Here is a 19,460-nt window from a genome sequence, read left to right as displayed (position 1 = left end):
AAGTTGAGCTTAGAAAGCAATGCTTCCTTCCAAGTTATAAGGCCAGAGCCTCCTCTAAAAATGAAGTGAAGGAAGCACTTTGTTAGCATTTAGCAATGTTCTTGCCTTTTCAAAATATAACATGGGTTCTTTAACCTGGAATGGTAGCCCCTGATGGGGACTAAAAGTAGATAACAGAATTGGACTTAATATACTTTAGACACTGCAGAAAAAAATAATATATATATATATTTGAATAATCATTATCTGAACAAATTCCTACCATGGCATTCTGACCCATTCAAGGTTTAAACTAAAAATACACAGCAATTATTTCTCCTTATGGATCTGTTGACTTGAAATTAGCTCCCCCAAAAGGTGGGGAAGTGACAGCCCATTTCATTCTAAGGCACATCAACTTTGTTCCCTCTTCATTAGTCAGGAATCTAACTCTTGAAAATGCAGACTGATGTGGATTTAATGGTTCTAGAAGCTACTTATTATAAAAATAGGGACGAACACTGTCACTTTCAAAGACATCCACCAGTCATTAAAACCAAAAAAATATGAATGAGCATTCTTTTCTTAAGGTAGAGATTTAATTTTGCTGATTAAGCCAGTCAGTTTATAGGCAAATCCAGGTATTTGGTTATGCCTTTAACATATTTCTGGTAACTTTTAGAGCAACTCTCAAGCATCCCACAGAAACACAGAAAATTGGGAAAAGAATATTTCAGAAATGTCCATATTGCATATTAGATCAGTAAGTTCTGAGAATCCCCCAATTATGTTTTCCTACATTTCCACATGTAAGGAAATTTCCCCACAAATGGGAATAATCAAAACAAACTTTGGAGCCTCACTGATGTGGGCAAGCCTTGGAATTTTGATGTGAACTGACTTTGAAAGCCTGAATCAAGCACAAAAGAGAAATCTGGCCATGACTTAGGACAAGTAGTATATAACAATGCCTAGTGGCTATTTTAATTATAGAATTTAGAACTATTTCAGGAAATAAGGCAAAGTTTCAGGTTAATATTGTATTTAAATTAAAGTTAAGAGCAAAAAGTGACTTAAGCCAAACCAGGGATTGATAGTATCAATATGAAAAATCACAAGTTTATTAATAATTCTCTTGTAAAGGTTGGATGTTGATTATTTTCAATAAAATTCTAGTTCATCATTCCAAGTGCCTAGAAAGGAAAGCATTAACTTTGGCCCAGAAACCTGCTGTGAAACTGGGCAGAGAATATTCAATTATAATATTATATAGCATTCTTTCTTTGAAATGGGGCCTAACAATTTAAAGAAGTCATTTCTTTCAAAATAAACAAATGATTAGTCATGATCATAAAGCACAAGCAGAACACTAACTAATGAGTCTGATGGTTTTTCTTCCCTGCTGCTTATGGGTTTTAGCAATAATTTGTTAAATTTATACACAGTGAAAATATGATTCTTGATTGCAGCACTTTGGGGGGTTTAAACATTCTTTTCATATCTGAGCATCAGAACAGGGCATATAAACTACTTTAAACATTGTATTTTATTTCAATCTTCTAAAAGAAGTTCCAACCTTCACATAATTCTGAGCTATGAACAAACCTCACTTTTAAAAATAAAGGCTTTAAGGGTGATTATAGAACTTCAACATATTATAAAATTTACATTTTATTTTAAATCCAATTAATTAATTAATACCAAATATAAAAGCTGAGCCTAAATAGTACATTCAGAATCTAATAATGATGTATCTTCGAATCTTGCACTACTTAGTTCTAAAGGAAACTTCTTTTACAATACTAGCTAAGCCCATCCTGAATACTCACAATTTTCATATTATAACAACTACTCCAAAATGAAACTTTTCTCATAGATGGAACAAATATGATATTTTTAAATAAATGAACAGATGTTCAAAATGATTTTTCTTATAGTCACACATATGCAAAATTAAAAGAACCAACTGTATGCTTAACAGTTTTTAAGACTATTTAAACAAAAATACAATTATAATGTAATCCCTTTTAACTATGGAATTTCACAAAAGTAGAAAAGAACTGAAGTAATTATCTGGATGTTCTGAAATAAAACATGTGACTTCAAATCTTAAGTTATTACAAATATTACTTGAGTTCTTTAGATATTGAAAGCCTGGAGCAAGTGTGAGGTGTATGCATGTGTTTGTACATGCTATGTGCATGCCGTGAATTATCTCTTAAATATTTGTAATTCTCCATTGTGTTGGGGGGACTAGTCTACGAGTGAATTAAATAATTTTCATAAATCGTCCTCAAAAATCACAAAAATAAACCGCTGTACCTAAACAGTGACTGTGAAAGCATTTATAATGCAGTCCACCATGTCCTTGGGATTGTAGAGTCCTATGACGATCTATAAGTCAGGAAGACCTCAATGAACATTAGTAAGACTTTTTTTCTCTCTCTACACTGGAAAAATGCTTGGTCTTTTTCTTATAAACTGTTACATAAAATATGAGCCCTGCAAAAGACGCGTTTGCAGAAAATATAGGATTTCAATGGATAGTGACCAGGCAAGGGGGGAAACTCACATGTGTGGAAGTACATCAGAGTGGTCTCAAGTGTACCCTGGCCAGTCACAAAGTTGTCCTCGGTGCCTCCAAATCAGTCATTTGCCTTGCAGCAACAAGGATATTATACAATGCACTAAACTTAGGAGCCAGAAGCTCTAAAGTTTTATTAAAAATTTATAAGAGACCTCTGGATACCATCTCTGGGCATAATAACTACTAGGGCCACAGCAAAGAAGGTATTTGAGACTGATGAATAAACCATATTATTTGTCTGGAATTAAGAACTAAGGGAAGAAAAAGAATTCAACTGAAGATAACCTGCATAGTGTTTATAATGACAAGACAAAACTCCTCCAGGAGTAGAGACTGGTAGTTAAGCTGCAGAAAGGTTATTATTATAAGAAATAATCAGGATACAAAGACAAAATTTTAGATTCCTAAGAAATGGAATTACAGCATCACTTAGTACCTGGGTGACTAAAGTAAAAGTAAAAGAGTTTCAAAAGTAGGTTTATTTCTACTCCAGGAAAAAAATGTTCCCAGGAAAACTTCAAAGCTGAATCTTTATTTACTCTGATTTAGTTTAGATAAATGGACATAAATCTGACTGTAAAATGATCTTATTTAACAAAAACAATTAAGTTATAATTCAGCAAAATTTATAGGGTAGCCTTACTCAAAATAAACATACAATAATAAAAGAAATTTCCTACGTACCAATAACTGGCTAGAAAATAAAAGGAGAAATAGAGCATTCACCAAAAATTAATTTCACATAAATTTTAGTAGCTTAAAAATTATATAGATAGATAGATATGCCTATCTATATATAGATATATAGTAATGATATATATATTATTAATTATATATAGATACTACATACTATATATAATAATGATATATATATATACATATATACAGTAATACTTAGAACTATTCTTGAAATATCACAGGACTATAATAGGAAAATGTCAAACCTTTACTGTAAAAGACCTATGTATAAGTAAAAGTTGTATCAAGTTCATGAATTAGAAGAAATAATATTGGAAAGATATCTTTCTAAAATTATTTTATAGGTTGAGTATAATTCAAATTAAAATCACCAACAGTTGTGCTTTTTAGTTCACAAGGTGATCCTTAAGTTTACTTGGAATAATAGAGAATTAAAGCCTAAGCACACAAAAACAAAATGAAATGAAAAGCAGAAAAAATTAGAGTGGAATTTGTTTCACTAGATACTTAAAAATATTATAAAGCCACAATAATTAAAATTCTGTCCCAACAAGCAACAGACATTGATAAAACTGAACAGCTCAGAAATTAAGACATTCATCCAGATGAGAACTTAGTATACATTGAAATAGTATGAAGAACAGTGGTTAAAGAATTATTTGATAAATGGTGCTGGGATAATTAGTTGATCATTTAAAAATACATAATGTTAAAACTTCACCTCTCAACATGAATCAAAATATACTAAAGACAGATAAAGGGGTTAAACTGATGTAAAAGTAACATTAAAAAGTTTTAAATGTAAGTGAGTGCCTATTCTTGAAATCAGAGAATGACTTCTAAGCCTAAAGAAAATGAGAAAATTCTAAAGGGAAACACAGGTCAAGAAACCTAAAAATAGTTATAGCTTTCTTTATTAAAAAAATTTAAATGAGGGGCACCTGGGTGGCTCAGTCAGTTATGCATCTGCCTTTGGCTCAGGTCATGATCCCAGGGTCCTGGGACTGAGCCCTGAATCTGGCTCCCTACTTCTCCTTCTCTCTCTGTCCCTCCCCTCTCAAATAAATAAAAAATCTTTTTAAAAAATTTAAATGAAATGAAATATTGCCACAAATCTGACAAAGTTTCTATATAAAGTATAGAATGATTCATACAAACCAATGAACAAAACGGTAAACTCAAAAACAAGTGCTTACATGACCAAAAGAAACAATTCACAGACGAAAAATACAAACAGCTAATAAATGTTTTAAAAACCTCAACCATTCTGGTGATTAAAGAAAATAAAGTTAAAATGACAAAAAAAAATTCCACCTATGCATCTGTCCAAGTTATGAAAAAGGACACTTCTCAGTGTTGGTCAGGTTGTGGCAGAAAGGCTGCCTTTATCCAGTGCTGAAAGAAAAGTGTCATGGCAGAACTTCTCTAAAATGCAACACAGTAAGAACTATTGGGAGCTTTGAAAAATCACTGACCAGGTATTTATTCCATGACAGACACAGAAATGTGAGGAGATTAATATGGGAAGATGATTTCCAGAGCATTATACATTGGCAAAAAAAAGGGGAGGGGAGATGAGCAACATTTGGGGAATGAGTAAATACAGTGAAATATCACATAAACAATAAGATAGTGTTTTGGAAGAATAGTTAGTTATTGGAGAAAATGCTGATGATATGTTATAAAAATAGAATGTATAATTCCATAAACACTGACACAATTTGGTGAAAAGAAAATAAGAGTATTAAATGAGAAGAAGAAGAGAAGAAAGGAAAGAGATGGAAGAAAAAAGGGAAGAAAGGGGGAGAAAGGAAAGAGAGAGAAAGTGAGAAAGGAGAGGGTAAGAATAACAAAAAAGATGTCTGGGTAGGGAACCCCCCCAAATGCTCCTAGTGATTATCTTTGTGCCAGGAGACATCCTGTCATTTTATTTTGTCCTATACTTCCATACTTTTGCAAATTCTCCACTGTGACCATATGTTATTTTTATAATCAGAATAACATGATTATTTTTTTAAAGACTATTAAGGAAAGAAAATCCATCATACTGTATCCCTATCAGTCCAAAAACGAACGGGACCCTGAGAATATCTGCAGACAGGGAGAGTTAAAATAATGAGAGGCTGGCTATACTCCCAGGTTGCCAAACCAATGGGTTAGCTTAATTAATTCAAGGAAAAAAGTTTGTTTTTGCTTCCTAGAGACCCACCACTGTGGTTGAAAAGTCCAATAAGTGCCATATCATCAATATTCCTGGAAACGGTCTTAAAGTTAACAGAGCTATTTCTTTGGTCCTACCTATTCAGACAGGGATGCTAAAATCCTATCGTGGTTCTGGTAACGCCTTGCTGCTACAGGAAAAAAGCACTCCCCAGTTGTCCTGCACATACCCAAAATGTGATATACTTAGGTTTTCTTCCTGTCCCCAACTAGTAAATGTGAAACAATTTCACTGGGATTATTTTACATCTTTTAAAAATCATCTAAAGAAAATAGTCATTTTTCCCAGGGTCAATTTTCAAGCTTAAAGGTATTCCAATCTTGTCTTTCTTCACCTACCCATTGTGTAGAGCCTGCTTATTAACACTCCCATTCAAGGGGGCGCCTGGGTGGCTCAGTGGGTTAAGCATTTGACTCTTGATTTCATCTCAGGTCATGATCTTGGGGTTGTGAGATCAGGCCCTGTGTCCAGCTCATGGGCTGGGCGTGGAGCCCACTTAGGATTCTCTCTCTCCCTCTGCCTCCCCTCCCCCAGAAAAACCCCTAAATAATAATAAATAACACTCCCAATCAAATGTTAAGGGATAGGAAATTTGAATTATTTTTCCTGCTCTGCTAAAAATCATATTTGGGGAAAGAGGTTAATAAAGATGCACCAATGGAAATTGAGAAATTCTGTTTGCAAAAATAAAATTTGTTTTAAAGAATGGAGGGTGGAGGTTGAATCTAATTAAATACACCCAAGCATCTTGTGTATCATGCTGTATGTATGTATTTTGGAATAGCAGCTTAACGAAAAGTTTTGGGCTGAATAGTTTCCTTTATCTATGCTATTCCATTTTCCCATGATGGGAATTCATAAATAGGAGGTAATTAGAATGCACAGATCACATCCGCCAAATGATAAATTCTGGTCACCTTTAGGTAATATTTCACCCAGTTAAGCCAGTTGAGTTGACAAAACAAAAAGGTCTTTCTTCTTTAATAACTTAAAGAAACAAATAAATTGCTTCATATAAATGCACACCTGTCATTAGGATAAAAAAATCAGTGGTGGCATCTGGGCCACTCGTTTTACATTTATTTTTACTAGTTACCTGTTTTGTGTACCATTAAGCTATAATCAGAATTGTTACTATCTGTTATTAGGAGGCTATATTTTAGTTCGTCCTCAGCCAAATGACATGTTTTTAACTCTTACAAGACCCACAATAATGTTAGGCATTTACCAATCTCAGAGAGCATAGCCCTATTTTTAAATCTAACCTTATTTTAACTTCTGTCATTTGCATGTAATTTACATCGACTTGCTTGCTATTTTACAAATGCTATCCCTTTTCACATAGGTAACTCTGAGTTAGAAGGAACTAAGAAAGAGGTCCATGAGCCTAGATCTGCAGCTGACCTCCGCTTCTCTATAGCCTTAAAGTTGAAGTTAAGACGGAGGTAATAATCAGAGCTGGCAATGTTTTAAGTTCTTAATTTTTAAATTTCACATTCAAAAGAAATGGCAGTGGCCTTTGCACAGGTCATTTCTTTTGACAGAACGGAAATGGGAAGAGACTCATGTATATTTTTGAAACCTCCCCAGTATGGCACACCGTGACATGTGATCAATGGATCCTCATGCTTTGATATGTTACAGCGGGAACTTTCAGAAATGACTTACTGGATTGTACATCTGATTGAACAACTGCTCAGCTTGCTACATTGCAAAGTTGGGGAGGCATTGAAGCACAGACAGGGAAAGAAGGAAAGATCCAGAAAAACAGCATTAGCTCAACAAATCCAGTGCATTTGCACAGACAAACTGGTTGTTCAAAAAGAAGAAATTTCAGTTTCTAAACATTCCACAGTGAAAGTGAGAGGCTCTAGGGAAATAGAAATGTTGACTTTGGCTCCTAAAAAAGAATAGCTGGAATAAGAAATTTAAGGTTTGTGTTACTTTCCCTTTCTCAAGTTAAATAACCCATGAAATAAAGAAAGCTGTCCACTTTTGATGATACATGAAGTGCTGGCCTCTAGCAATGAATCAGAAGAAGTACTTTTGGCCAAGCCTGCAATTTATTACCTGAACTTCAAAGATGGTAATAATAAAAGATTAATTAAATCTTATCATTGAATTTATAGCTCTTCTTTTATATTAACACAAGCCTGAAGTTTCTATTCAGTCTAATTTTAGGAAAATATAGATCAGCAAACAGCAGGTTAGCAATAGCAAAATATCAGTAAGCAAAACATTACAGGATTAACAGTAAACGGGAGAAGAAAAAAATTAAGTCATCAGGAAGAATAAAGGGAACCAAAATACAGTATTATCCATTGCCCATTACCAGCTTCTACTGTTAGTTCATAATTAATAAAAATGTAATTTTTAGTGACTATCCTGTAATGTTCCAAGTGCTTCAGAATTTTTAAAGCTCTCCAGTCTATTTTGTGTAGAAGATTTAAATTTTTGTGGATTTAAATGTACTGAGTATTATCTTAAATATCACTCTCGGGTTCTATTTCTTTGGGGCTCAATGTCAAGTTATAGAAGGTGAAATACTGTAGGAACTTTCACTTTGCTTGAAGCTAAGACATGTTCCTTTAAAGAGCCTGAATTTTTCATTTGTTCAACTTTGATGAAGTAAATGATAATTTTACCATGGTTAAAAAAAACCCACTCTCCTCAAAGATGGCATTAATTGGAAAATTACCAAATCATAACATTTTGATTTGTTGCTTCTCAATTGATTTCTAGCTAGATAAGGTAAAATTATTTCTACATATTGAACACCATATACTCTTCTGAAAGACAAAATTATCCACATATCACTAATGAGGTTCTTCTCAACCCCTGGGTGTCTACTTAAGATTAATGAATGCAGTAATTTGTAAAGCACACTCATAACTCGTTGTTGTGCATTGTGGTTACTATCATTTTATCAACCTCATTAATAACAGGAAAACTTTCCTCACACATGAATATTTGATGGCATTGTTTTTAAGATGTGGGATGCAATGTATAAGGAACAGTTCCTTTTCTGCCTATAACCGTTTTTCATCATGAAGTATTTGGAGACTTAAATTAACAGTGCATAAAGGGTTAAAAGTAACTAGGCATGTGAATGTTCTCCACAAACTTTCATGTAAAAACTCACCTTACCAATGTCAAGAATTGTTCATAAGACAAAAATAAATTTAAATCACAATTTGGATCCCATTGTCACTGGCAAACAAGGTTTCTGTTCAGCTAAACACATCTACGATGTGTATATTTTATTGTAAAATTACATGGACGCTCACAAATCTTGTGCAAAATTCCATTGGGAATTCATGGTTTATTTATGACATAATAAAAGTATTATGTTTTCAGCTTTCATTTAGTAACCCTTTATATTTTATTCACAAGTCACATACCCTTTTATTTAAAAGGGGGCCCAGACACTCCTTAAGCTTTTATAGCTGCTTATTTTTCCATGAGTAAATGATGTGTTTATATGTATATTCACATACTGTTGGCTTATATTTTCAAATATTTCATGTAGATCTCAATTCTTTTTAAGGTGATGGGTACTTGAGGTTTTTACGGAACTATTTATTACCAGAAATTAAAGACTACTAGAAAAAGTATTTTAAACTTTTGAATTTAGTCGATGCTAGAGAGCCAAAAATAACAAAATAGCATCTGCAGGTTAGGTATGAAAATATTTAAATTATAATTACCTTATTTAATTTCACTGTACTATGCATTTAGGAGATAATATAAGCAAACATTATTTATATACTTAGAAATAAGTTATCTTTTCATAAATTAAATAGGTCCTTACAGCAAGACAACCATATTTGTTACTTTAATCCTGGTGATGTGGCAGAATGTTAAAACATTGTCAAGAATAATGCTAAAATGTTTACAGGATTTGCTCTGTGAATTTCAGCACAGAATGTCTACCTGAGAGTTTAAGGAAACCACATGCTCTGAGTGATTCTTTGGGCAAATGAGAGCTACGTTGAAAGAAACTAAATTGAAATGCATAAACATTCAGTTATTAAACTAGTCAAGTTATATACGTGGAAACTAAGTGTCAATATGGGAAACTCCTCCTTTTAATTACTAGAGGGTTTCAAATTCCATAGGTGACTTACACTAAAAGGGAGTATGTCGAGTATGTATCTGCAGAAATAATATATGTTGTGTCCTCAGCTCCACAATGGCTATGCAGAGTTGATGGAGGTATCTTCTTTCATGGGCAGGTCTCTTTGAGGTCCTTCTTCAGGACTCAGCACAATGCAATTGATGTAAGCTAATGCAAAGCGAGTCAATGAAGTTCTTACACAGTTATCTTAGAGTTGCCTTGTGATCACAAAACTGTTCATTAAATTAAAAGTACCTTTCCTAATAAGTTCATTTCTTGATATGTATAACATATTACAGAATACATTCAGATATGTGTCAAGAATGTATTATCATACACCCAATACATAAATAGCCAAGTCAATTGCCACTTAAGCACCCTCAAATGGGCAATTTAAATTCTTCTATTTATTGTTCGAGATTTCTGCTTAACTAGATATCGCTGGAAAAAAAGTGAGACACTGAGTGGATTGGAAAGTAGATTCTTCAATACAGAGATTTTCTTGCTGTTTTGCTGTAGAGGGGTTTGATCTCTATCTTTTTCAGTAGAGACTTTACTAGTGTGAAATTTCTCAGGATAGTTTCCTAGAATTCCGTGAACAGAGTATAATCACATTTCGGTTATATATTGCCTCATACAAAATAGTATAATCAATTTTTAAATATTCAGAAAAATTTCTCCACAGATATATGATGCTTTAACATCCCTATCATCCACATCATATATTTTCATAACTTTAGCAAATAAATCCCCATTCCAGTGTGCTATAAATTATACATAGTCAAATTTTATTATATGCTTTGCTTGATTATTTAGATTCTTATCACCTCTTTTGAATTAAGTTTATAAGTTGTCAAAGGGAAACAAAATGCTTAAACTCATAAAGTTATGAGTTTTATGTGAACAATGAGTGCAGACGTACCAAACAACACAGGGAAAAAGTCAAAGGAATGATGCATGACTGGAAATGTACTCCACAAAAATGTCCAGTTCAGAGAAAACATGTTAATGCTGCAATATAAAGATCCTGTTTTCTTTTCCAAAGCCTTCTACATTCAACAAGCTTTCTAAGATATGAAAGTCATTTTTGGTTAAGTACCAAGAGTCATCCCACAGATATTCTAGGGACTTTGACATATTTGGATGGACTCCTAGAAATTTAATATTGTCGGGTAAACTTTTACAAAGTTCCCCATACAAAAATTGACCTACTTCTGAAAGTAGTATAAGTTTATCAACATATAAAGGGGTCCCCAGATTCTTTGATTTGTTATAAACATTTTCACTTTTTTTTTATAGTTGAGATTTACCCAGAGAGCAACAGCTTATTTTTTTTTAATATTTTTTTACTTCCACTACTATTTTCATCTATTTTTCAAGTTTTGTTTCAGACAGGAAACCTAAGATATTTTTTCAGGTTCACTGGCCAATTTGATGCAGACTTCATAAGTTAAGAGTGTCTAATTCTCTTATCAGCAGACAGCAAAAGATAAAGAGTTTGTTTCTTTGCAGAATATCTCTTCCATTTCCATTTTATAAATTCATTGTAAAATGAGCATTTTTTTCCTTGGACTTCACTTACCTTTTTTAACTGTGCTTCCAATTTGCTACATTCTTCTTTCTTTTGTTCAATGGCTATTTCTAGAGATTTTAATTTGGAGTCCCTTTTCAGTCCTGCTGAGGCTAATGAAGATGCATGTTCCTTGAGGTCAATTAAACTAGACTGAAAGGAAAGAACACTAGTAAGTAAAACACTGCAATTTCTACTAGTCTTCAATTTGAATAAAGTGATTCTCTGCATAGTAATAAAGTGTGCATTAGACAGAAAGGGTAAATATAGTCTTACTAAGGTAACAATAGCCGGCTCTGGCCAGGAAATTAAAATTGGCCAGCTTACAGAACGGAGCAGGATCTAATTGCAGTAGAATCAAATGTGACCAAATGGTGTGGTCAGTAAATGTATGTTTCACGTCTCAAAGTCATGCTAATGATGTAAGTCCCAAGGTGGTCTTTACATGTCATGGCAAAACAGACACCCTGAACCTTCCATTTACATTTATTGCTGTCAAGTCGTGCAGACTCTAAGACAAATAGAAAGAAAATACTAACTTTAATGCTTTTCCCCCCACAAAGGGCAAATCAAATATAAAAGAAGCATCCTGTTTTTATCAAATTCTATTTCCTTAACAGAAAAATAACCAATGGTTTTAAAAATACCTTCTATAGAATCAAAGATAAAATTATTTTAAAATTTAGAGTAGACTTTACATCCCAGTCCTTTGTAAATCCAAATTCAACAGATATAATGAATCTCCCCAACTTAGAAATGGGTTACCTAAATTGTTCCACTCATCAATCATGACCAGAAACCAAGAGCTCCCCTGGACAGTATGAATTTCAAAAAGCAAGAAGTAAATATGTGCATATATCATGGAACATAACTTTGCTTAGCTAGGAAGGCAATGTCTATTACCAAACATGAAATTATTAGCAGCATCTAACAATGTAACTAAAATATTCAGGTATTACCCAAAATCAGACTTTGTGAGTTTCCTTTATATCCATTTGCAGCACCTAAAAAGACACTAAGCACACACGTGGCCACTCAGTAAATGATTTTACCTAATATTTTGTGTCTGGGCTACTTCCTGGGCCCTGGAATAACTTGTTGAATAAGATAACACCACCATCACTCAGAAAATTACCCAGCTCCTAACAGCCCTCTGAAGGACAAGTAGCCACTCTCATTTTTCAAGTCAAGAAACTGAGGCTCACATGAACTGTCTTCTCCAAGGTTCCTGACCCATTAAAGGAAGACACAGGTCTCAAACCCAGGACTCTGATTCCAATTTCAATGTTCCTTATCATACCACTCCCACAGAAATAATAAAGGACCTTGTAATCTAGGCATTTTGTCATGACAAAGGTGATTATCACCCAAACTAAATTATAAGCTGACAACAATTATATGTTGTTTCTCTTTATACATTCTAAATTGCCAGTTCTGATAGCTTTATGCGTCAACGTGGCTAGGCTATATAGTGCCCAGTTATTCAATCAAACATTAATCTAGGTGTTGCAATGGAGGTAATCTGTAGCTATGACTAACACCTATCATCAGTTGATTTTAAGTAAAGGATGTTATTCTCCAAATCTGGGTGGGCCTGATCCTATCAGTTGAAAGGCCTTAAGAGCAGGACCGAGATTTCCCTGAAAAGAAAGAAATCAACCTGTGGACTGCTGTGCCAGGTCCTGACTGCAGTGTTTCCAGCCTGACGTTCCCGATGGCCTACCCTATGAATTTCAGACTTGCCTAGCCACCCCCTATAACTATGTAAGCCAATTCCTTGCAATAAATTTCTTAATACAGTTCTATTTTTCTGGTAGAACCTTGACTGACACACCCATACCAGCGGCAGGCACATTACTATACAGGAACAATAAATGTTTGCTGAAATGCCTGTCTGAAATCATACAATGTAGGCATTGTTTACAAAATTATTTTCATATAAAGCTATGCTCCACAATGTCATCAAGATCTCTTTTCAATTATAAGTATATATATATATATATATATTAATTTTAAGGTGCAAATCCATAAATAACACTTGCAATCAGTTATTGAAATTGCAAATGAGGTCAAAGCTTCCATGCCTCCTGTCACATACCAACTACAGTAATTACAGATCCCCCAAATCAGATTTAGCAGTGAAATAGTAGGAAGAGAATTTACGTTCTTTATTTTCATATCAAAGAAATAATCTCCTCTGTAAAACAAAACAAAACAAAACAAAAATACTAGTGTGCTTACATTTTAGGGAATATGCATTTTGTTTCTATTACTCATCAATTCTCCCACTCTTGCATTCCTCATTTAGAGAGTACTTTAATTTGTATAGAATTACCAAAACCCAAGGGCAGGGGTAATAATCTGGGGCTGAAAAGTGAACAACTATGCAGTGATATAGCCCAGTAAGAGGAAAGAATCTGTAACAGCCCTAAAGGAGATGGGTATTTTCTGTGAACAAAAATAAGTATGAAGGGGCCAGTTGTGGACAACGGCACACATGTCAGAGTTTTGGAGCCTGAACAAAATGACATGCAATGCTGCTTTTCAAACTTCTCCATCAATGGATCCCTAAGTAAATTAAAGGAGTTATAGGTATCTCTCAGAGTGTGGGGAGTTTAGCTCAACCCATTCTCTCCATAACCCCCAAGCAAAAAATTCCTTTAAAGTATATTGTTTTACTTAAAAAATGCAGGTAGGATTTGTATTCTGCATCCATGTTCGCTCTAGCATGAAAATAATGTTTTAAATTATTTACCATAATGTAAAATCAGTATTCCAGAAGAAGAGCCACATTTAACCTATACTTTGTGTAAAGCATGGTACCTTATCCCCTAACCTGGAAGTATTCCATGATCCACTTAAGCAACACAAATGAATATAAAGAAACCAACACAAGGACTGGCATATAACAGGCCCCCAATAAGGGGAGATATTATTATTATTGATATTGTTGTTATCCCAAGGAAAGGTCATGGAATACTGAAAAAATACAGAATCCTCTTAGCCACAAAAATGTGGTAAGACATCAAGAAAACTTTCAAGGAGCTATATTGTATGCAGTTAGAGTAGAGACGAGGGCATAGGTCAACTTGATGAAGGGAGTTACACTAAATATTTTCCTTTGAACGCAGACAGCTTTGCCAAGGAATGGTAACTATGTCCCCAAAGCCTTCACACAGCCCCTCAAACTCACTCTCTAGTCTCTTGAGGCTCCTCTGAATAGGACTATCAGCATGGTTCATTTGTTTCTCCAGACTCACCTCTTTTTCAGTCAGTTCAGCTTGTAAAGCATTGACCTTCTCTTTCAGATCTTTGTTCTCTTTCCGGAAAGATTCTATCTCTTCTAGTCTTTCCCGATCATCTCTCTCCCGCTGTTCTTTCAAACGCTCAATTATTCTCTCCTGTGAGGCAATTATCAAGAAAGAAGTGAGAAACCGAGCGGAGGAGGCAGAAGACAGAGGAGTAGAGGACCTAAATTTCATCTGGTCCCAGGGATTCAGCTGGATAGGGATCAAACCATTCTGAACACCTACGAACGCAACAGTAGATCAAAGAAAAGAATAGCAGCAACTCTCTGAACAGAAAAGCGACGACTTTCTGGAAGGTAGGACGTGTGGAGAAGTGAATCCAAGGTAATATTCAGGAGGATAGACGGGAGGGGGAGGGGGCCTCCGTCAGCTGCTACTGTTAAGTGATAAAGCAGCGGAGCACAAAATCAAACTATTAGAAGTCGGCTCTGCCAACGGACGTCGCTCCAGTGGCTAAGCGGGGGGTGGAACCCTCGCAGGACAGTGTGGTCTCAGGACCCTCGGGGTCACAGAAAGACCAGGGGTGCCTGAGTGTGGCAGAGCTCCCAGGTATCGGAGCGGGGAAGCCGGCTGCAGAGACAGAGCCGAGGAGTGGGCTCTCAGCTCAAGGTTGCCATAAAGTGTGATCCGCGGCCCCGTCGGGCCACTGCTCCTCCAGCAGGGACCCAACAAGCGGCAGATCCGGGGAGACTCCCCTTCCTCCCCCGGGAGGAGGAGTGTGGGAGCACACCGCAAGGATCTGCTGGGTTTGGAGACTCCGAACGGGGACGTGTACGAGAGATAGAAACGCTCCGTCACAGGCCGGGGGAGCACGGAGTGCGGCCGGAGACCGGGGACAGGGGAGTGACTGACTGCTCTTCTATGGAGGCGCACTGAGGAGCGGGGCCCCGAGTTCTTGGTTCCTATAGGGTGGAGATTGGGAGACCGTCATTTTCACTCTCATCCTCCATGCTGTACAGAAAGCTTGCAGAGAACAAAAGCTCCCAAGAGCAAACCCGAGCAGATTACTTAGCCCAGACCCAGCGAGGGTGGGACAATTCCGCCTCCAGCAAAGACAATTTAGACTCACTGTGACAAGCCCCTCCCCCAGAAGATCACAGCAAGCTCAGCCACCCAAGACCAAATTTACCGATTAATGAGAAGAGCAGAACTCCAGCACTAGGGAAATACAGCACATAGAATTCATCGCTTTTTTCCCCTGATTCGTCTTTCAAAGTCAATTTTTTTAATTTTCTTTTTTCTTTTTCTTTTTCTTTTTCTTTTAAGATTTTATTTATTTATTTGACAGAGAGAGAGAGAGACAGCAAGAGAGGGAACACAAGCAGAGGGGAGGGGGAGAGGGAGAAACAGGCTTCCCGCTGAGCAGGGAGCCCAATGTGGGGAACAATCCCAGGACCCTGGGATCATGACCTGAACCGAAGACAGACGCTTAACGACTGAGCAACCCAGGCGACCCTCTTTTTTTTTTTAATTTTTCTTTTTCCCTTTTTCAACCAACATCTTATCAATCGCTTTTTAAAAAAATCTTTTTTATTTTTCATTTTTAGAGTCATATTCTATCCCTTCATAGTAGTTAACCTTATTTTTAGCATATATATAAGTTGTTCTCTCTTTAAAATTGTGGGATACAGTTTCTTCTAATGGACCAAAATATACCCTAAATTTCTAGTGTATGGCTTTGTTCTAGTCTCCTGCCTGATCACATTATCTCCCTTTTTTTTTAACTTCTCTTTCTTTTTTCAACCAACTTCTTCTCTTATCAATTCCTTTTACAAAACCTTTTATAATTTTCATCTTTATAGTCATACTCCATCCCTTCATCGTATTTACCCTTATTTTTGTACATTATAAGCTTTTCTTTCTTTTAAAATTTTAGGAGGCAGTTTCTTCTAACAGACCAAAATACACCTAAAACCTACTGTGTGGCACTGATCTATTACCAGCCTGATCATATTTGATCATATTCTTTTTCTTTTAATCTTTTTCTTTTTCTTTTTTCTTTTTCTGTTCTTTCCCTCCCTCCCCCCCGCCCCAGATTCAGGTCTCTTCTGATTTCTTTGCTGTATATTTCTCTGGGGACATTGTTACCCTGTTAGCATTTTGTTCTCTCATTCATCTGTTCTCCTCTGGACAAAATGACAAGACGGAAAAACTCACCTCAAAAAAAAAAAAAAAAGAGGCAATACCGACTGCCAGGGACATAATCAATACTGACATTAGTAACATGTCGGAACTAGAGTTCAGAATGCCGATTTTAAAGATACTAGCTGGGATTGAAAAAAGCATGGAAGATGTTAGAGAAACCTTCTCTGGAGAAATAAAAGAACTAAAATCTAACCAAGGCGAAATCAAAAAGGCTATTAATGAGGTGCAATCAAAAATGGAGGCTCTAACTGCTAGGATAAATGAGGCAGAAGAGAGAATTAGTGATATAGAAGTCCAAGTGATGGAAAATAAAGAAGCGAGAAAAAGAGAGATAAACAACTACTGGATCACGAGGGCAGAATTCAAGAGTTAAGTGATACCATAAGACGAAATAATATTAGAATAATTGGGATCCCAGAAGAAGAAGAAGGAGAGAGAGGGCAGAAGGTATATTGGAGCAAATTATAGCAGAGAACTTCCCTAATTTGGGGAAGGAAACACGCATCAAAATCCAGGAGGCACAGAGAACCCCCCTCAAAATCAATAAAAATAGGTCAACACCCCAATATCTAATAGTAAAACTTACAAGTCCCAGAGACAAAAAGAAAATCCTGAAAGCAGCTCAGGACAAGAGGTCTAATCCCTACAATGGTAGAAACATTAGATTGGCAACAGACCTATCCACAGAGACCTGGAAGGCCAGAAGGGACTGGCATGATATATTCAGAGCACTAAATGAGAAAAATATGCAGCCAAGAATCCAGCTAGGCTATCATTGAAAATAGAAGGCGAGATAAAAAGCTTCCAAGACAAACAAAAACTAAAGGAATTTCCAAACACGAAAACAGCCCTACAAGAAATATTGAAAGGGGTCCTCCAAGCAGGGAGAGAGCCTAAAAGTAACATAGACCAGAAAGGAATAGGGAGAATATACAGTAACAGTAACCATACAGGCAATACAACAGCATTAAATTCATATCTTTCAATAGTTACCCTGAATGTAAATGGGCTAATGCCCCAATCAAAAGATACAGGCTATCAGATTGGATAAAAAAGCAATACCCATAGATATGCTGTCTGCAAGAGACTCATTTTAGACCCCAAGACACCTCCAGATTAAAAGTGAGGGGGTGGAAAACCATTTACCATGCCAATGGACACCAAAAGAAAGCTGGGGTGGCAATCCTTATATCAAACAAATTAGATTTTAAAACAAAGACTATAATAAGAGATGAGGAAGGACACTATATCCTACTTAGAGGGTCTATCCAACAAGAAGATCTAACAATTGTAAATATCTATGCCCCTAACATGGGAGCAGCCAATTATATAAGCCAATTAATAACAAAAGCAAAGAAACACATTGACAACAATACAGTAATAGTGGGGGACTTTAACATCTCCCTCACTGAAATGGACAGATCATCTAAGCAAAAAATCAACAAGGAAATAAAGACTTTAACGGACACACTGGACCAAACAGACTTCACAGATAAGATATATTCAGAACATTCCATCCCAAAGCAACAGAATATACATTCTTCCCTAGTGCCCATGGAACATTCTCCAGAACAGATCACATCCTAGGCCATAAATCATGTCTCAACTGGTACCAAAAGACTGGGATCATTCCCTGCATATTTGGGACCACAATGCTTTGAAACTAGAACTCAATCACAAAAAGAAAGTCAGAGAGAACTCAAATACATGGAGGCTAAAGAGCATCCTACTAAAGAATGAATGGGTCAACCAGGAAATTAAAGAAGAATTAAAAAAATTCATGGAAACAAATGAAAATGAAAACACAACTGTTCAAAATCTTTGGGATGCAGCAAAGGCAGTCCTAAGAGGAAAGTATATAGCAATACAAGCCTTTCTCAAGAAACAAGAAAGGTTTCAAATACACAACCTAACCCTACACCTAAAGGAGGTGGAGAAAGAACAGCAAATAAAGCCTAAACCCAGCAGAAGAAGAGAAATAATAAAGATCAGAGCAGAAATCAATGAACTAGAAACCAAAAGAACAGTAGAACAGATCAACAAAACCAGCAGCTGGTTCTTTGAAAGAATTAACAAGATTGATAAACCCCTGGCCAGACTTATCAAAAAGAAAAGAGAACTGACCCAAATAAATAAGATCATGAGTGAAAGAGAAGAGATCACAACCAACACCAAAGAAATACAAACAATTATAAGAACATCTTATGAGCAACTCTATGCCAGCAAATTAGATCATCGGGAAGAAATGGATGCATTCCTAGAGATGTATAAACTACCAAAACTGAACCAGGAAGATACAGAAAACCTGAACAGACCTATAATCACTAAGGAAATTGAAGCAGTCATCAAAAATCTCCCAAAAAACAAAGCCCAGGGCCAGAAGGCTTCCCAGTGGAATTCTACCCAACATTTAAAGAAGAATTAATACCTATTCTTCTGAAACTGTTCCAAAATATAGATATGGAAGGAAAACTTCCAAATTCATTTCATGAGGCCACCATTACCTTGATCCCAAAACCAGACAAAGACCCCGTCAAAAAGGAGAATTACAGACCAATATCCCTGATGCACATGGATATAAAAACTCTCACCAAAATACTAGCAAATAGGATCCAACAGTATATTAAAAGGATTATTCACCACAACCAAGTGGAATTTATTCCTGGGCTGCAAGGTTGGTTCAACATCCGCAAATCAATCAATATGATACAATACATTAATAAAAGAAAGAACGAGAACCATAGGATCCTCTCAATAGATGCAGAAAAAGCATTTGACAAAATACAGCATCCTTTCTTGATCAAAACTCTTCAGAATAAAGGGATAGAGGGTAG

General features: G+C 35.8%; 1 protein-coding gene across 2 annotated transcripts in view; it reads right to left on the bottom strand.

The window, feature by feature from the left end:
* Positions 1-19,460, bottom strand: part of ERC2 (ELKS/RAB6-interacting/CAST family member 2) — a 936,802-nt gene that overhangs the window by 492,774 nt on the left and 424,568 nt on the right. For both annotated transcript variants that reach the window (XM_088022015.1, XM_088022017.1), the window contains 3 exons: positions 14,434-14,574; positions 11,186-11,326; positions 7,155-7,190 (listed from right to left, as the gene is read on the bottom strand). In XM_088022015.1, the coding sequence (XP_087878141.1) occupies positions 7,155-7,190; positions 11,186-11,326; positions 14,434-14,574 (318 nt within the window). The remainder of the gene's footprint in view (positions 1-7,154; positions 7,191-11,185; positions 11,327-14,433; positions 14,575-19,460) is intronic.

Source organism: Eumetopias jubatus, unplaced genomic scaffold (genome assembly GCF_037043125.1).
Source record: "Eumetopias jubatus isolate StellerSeaLion01/CBP00866 unplaced genomic scaffold, mEumJub1_p1.0 scaffold_1, whole genome shotgun sequence".
NCBI lineage: Eukaryota > Metazoa > Chordata > Mammalia > Carnivora > Otariidae > Eumetopias > Eumetopias jubatus.
This window is presented reverse-complemented; position numbering and strand designations above follow the sequence as displayed.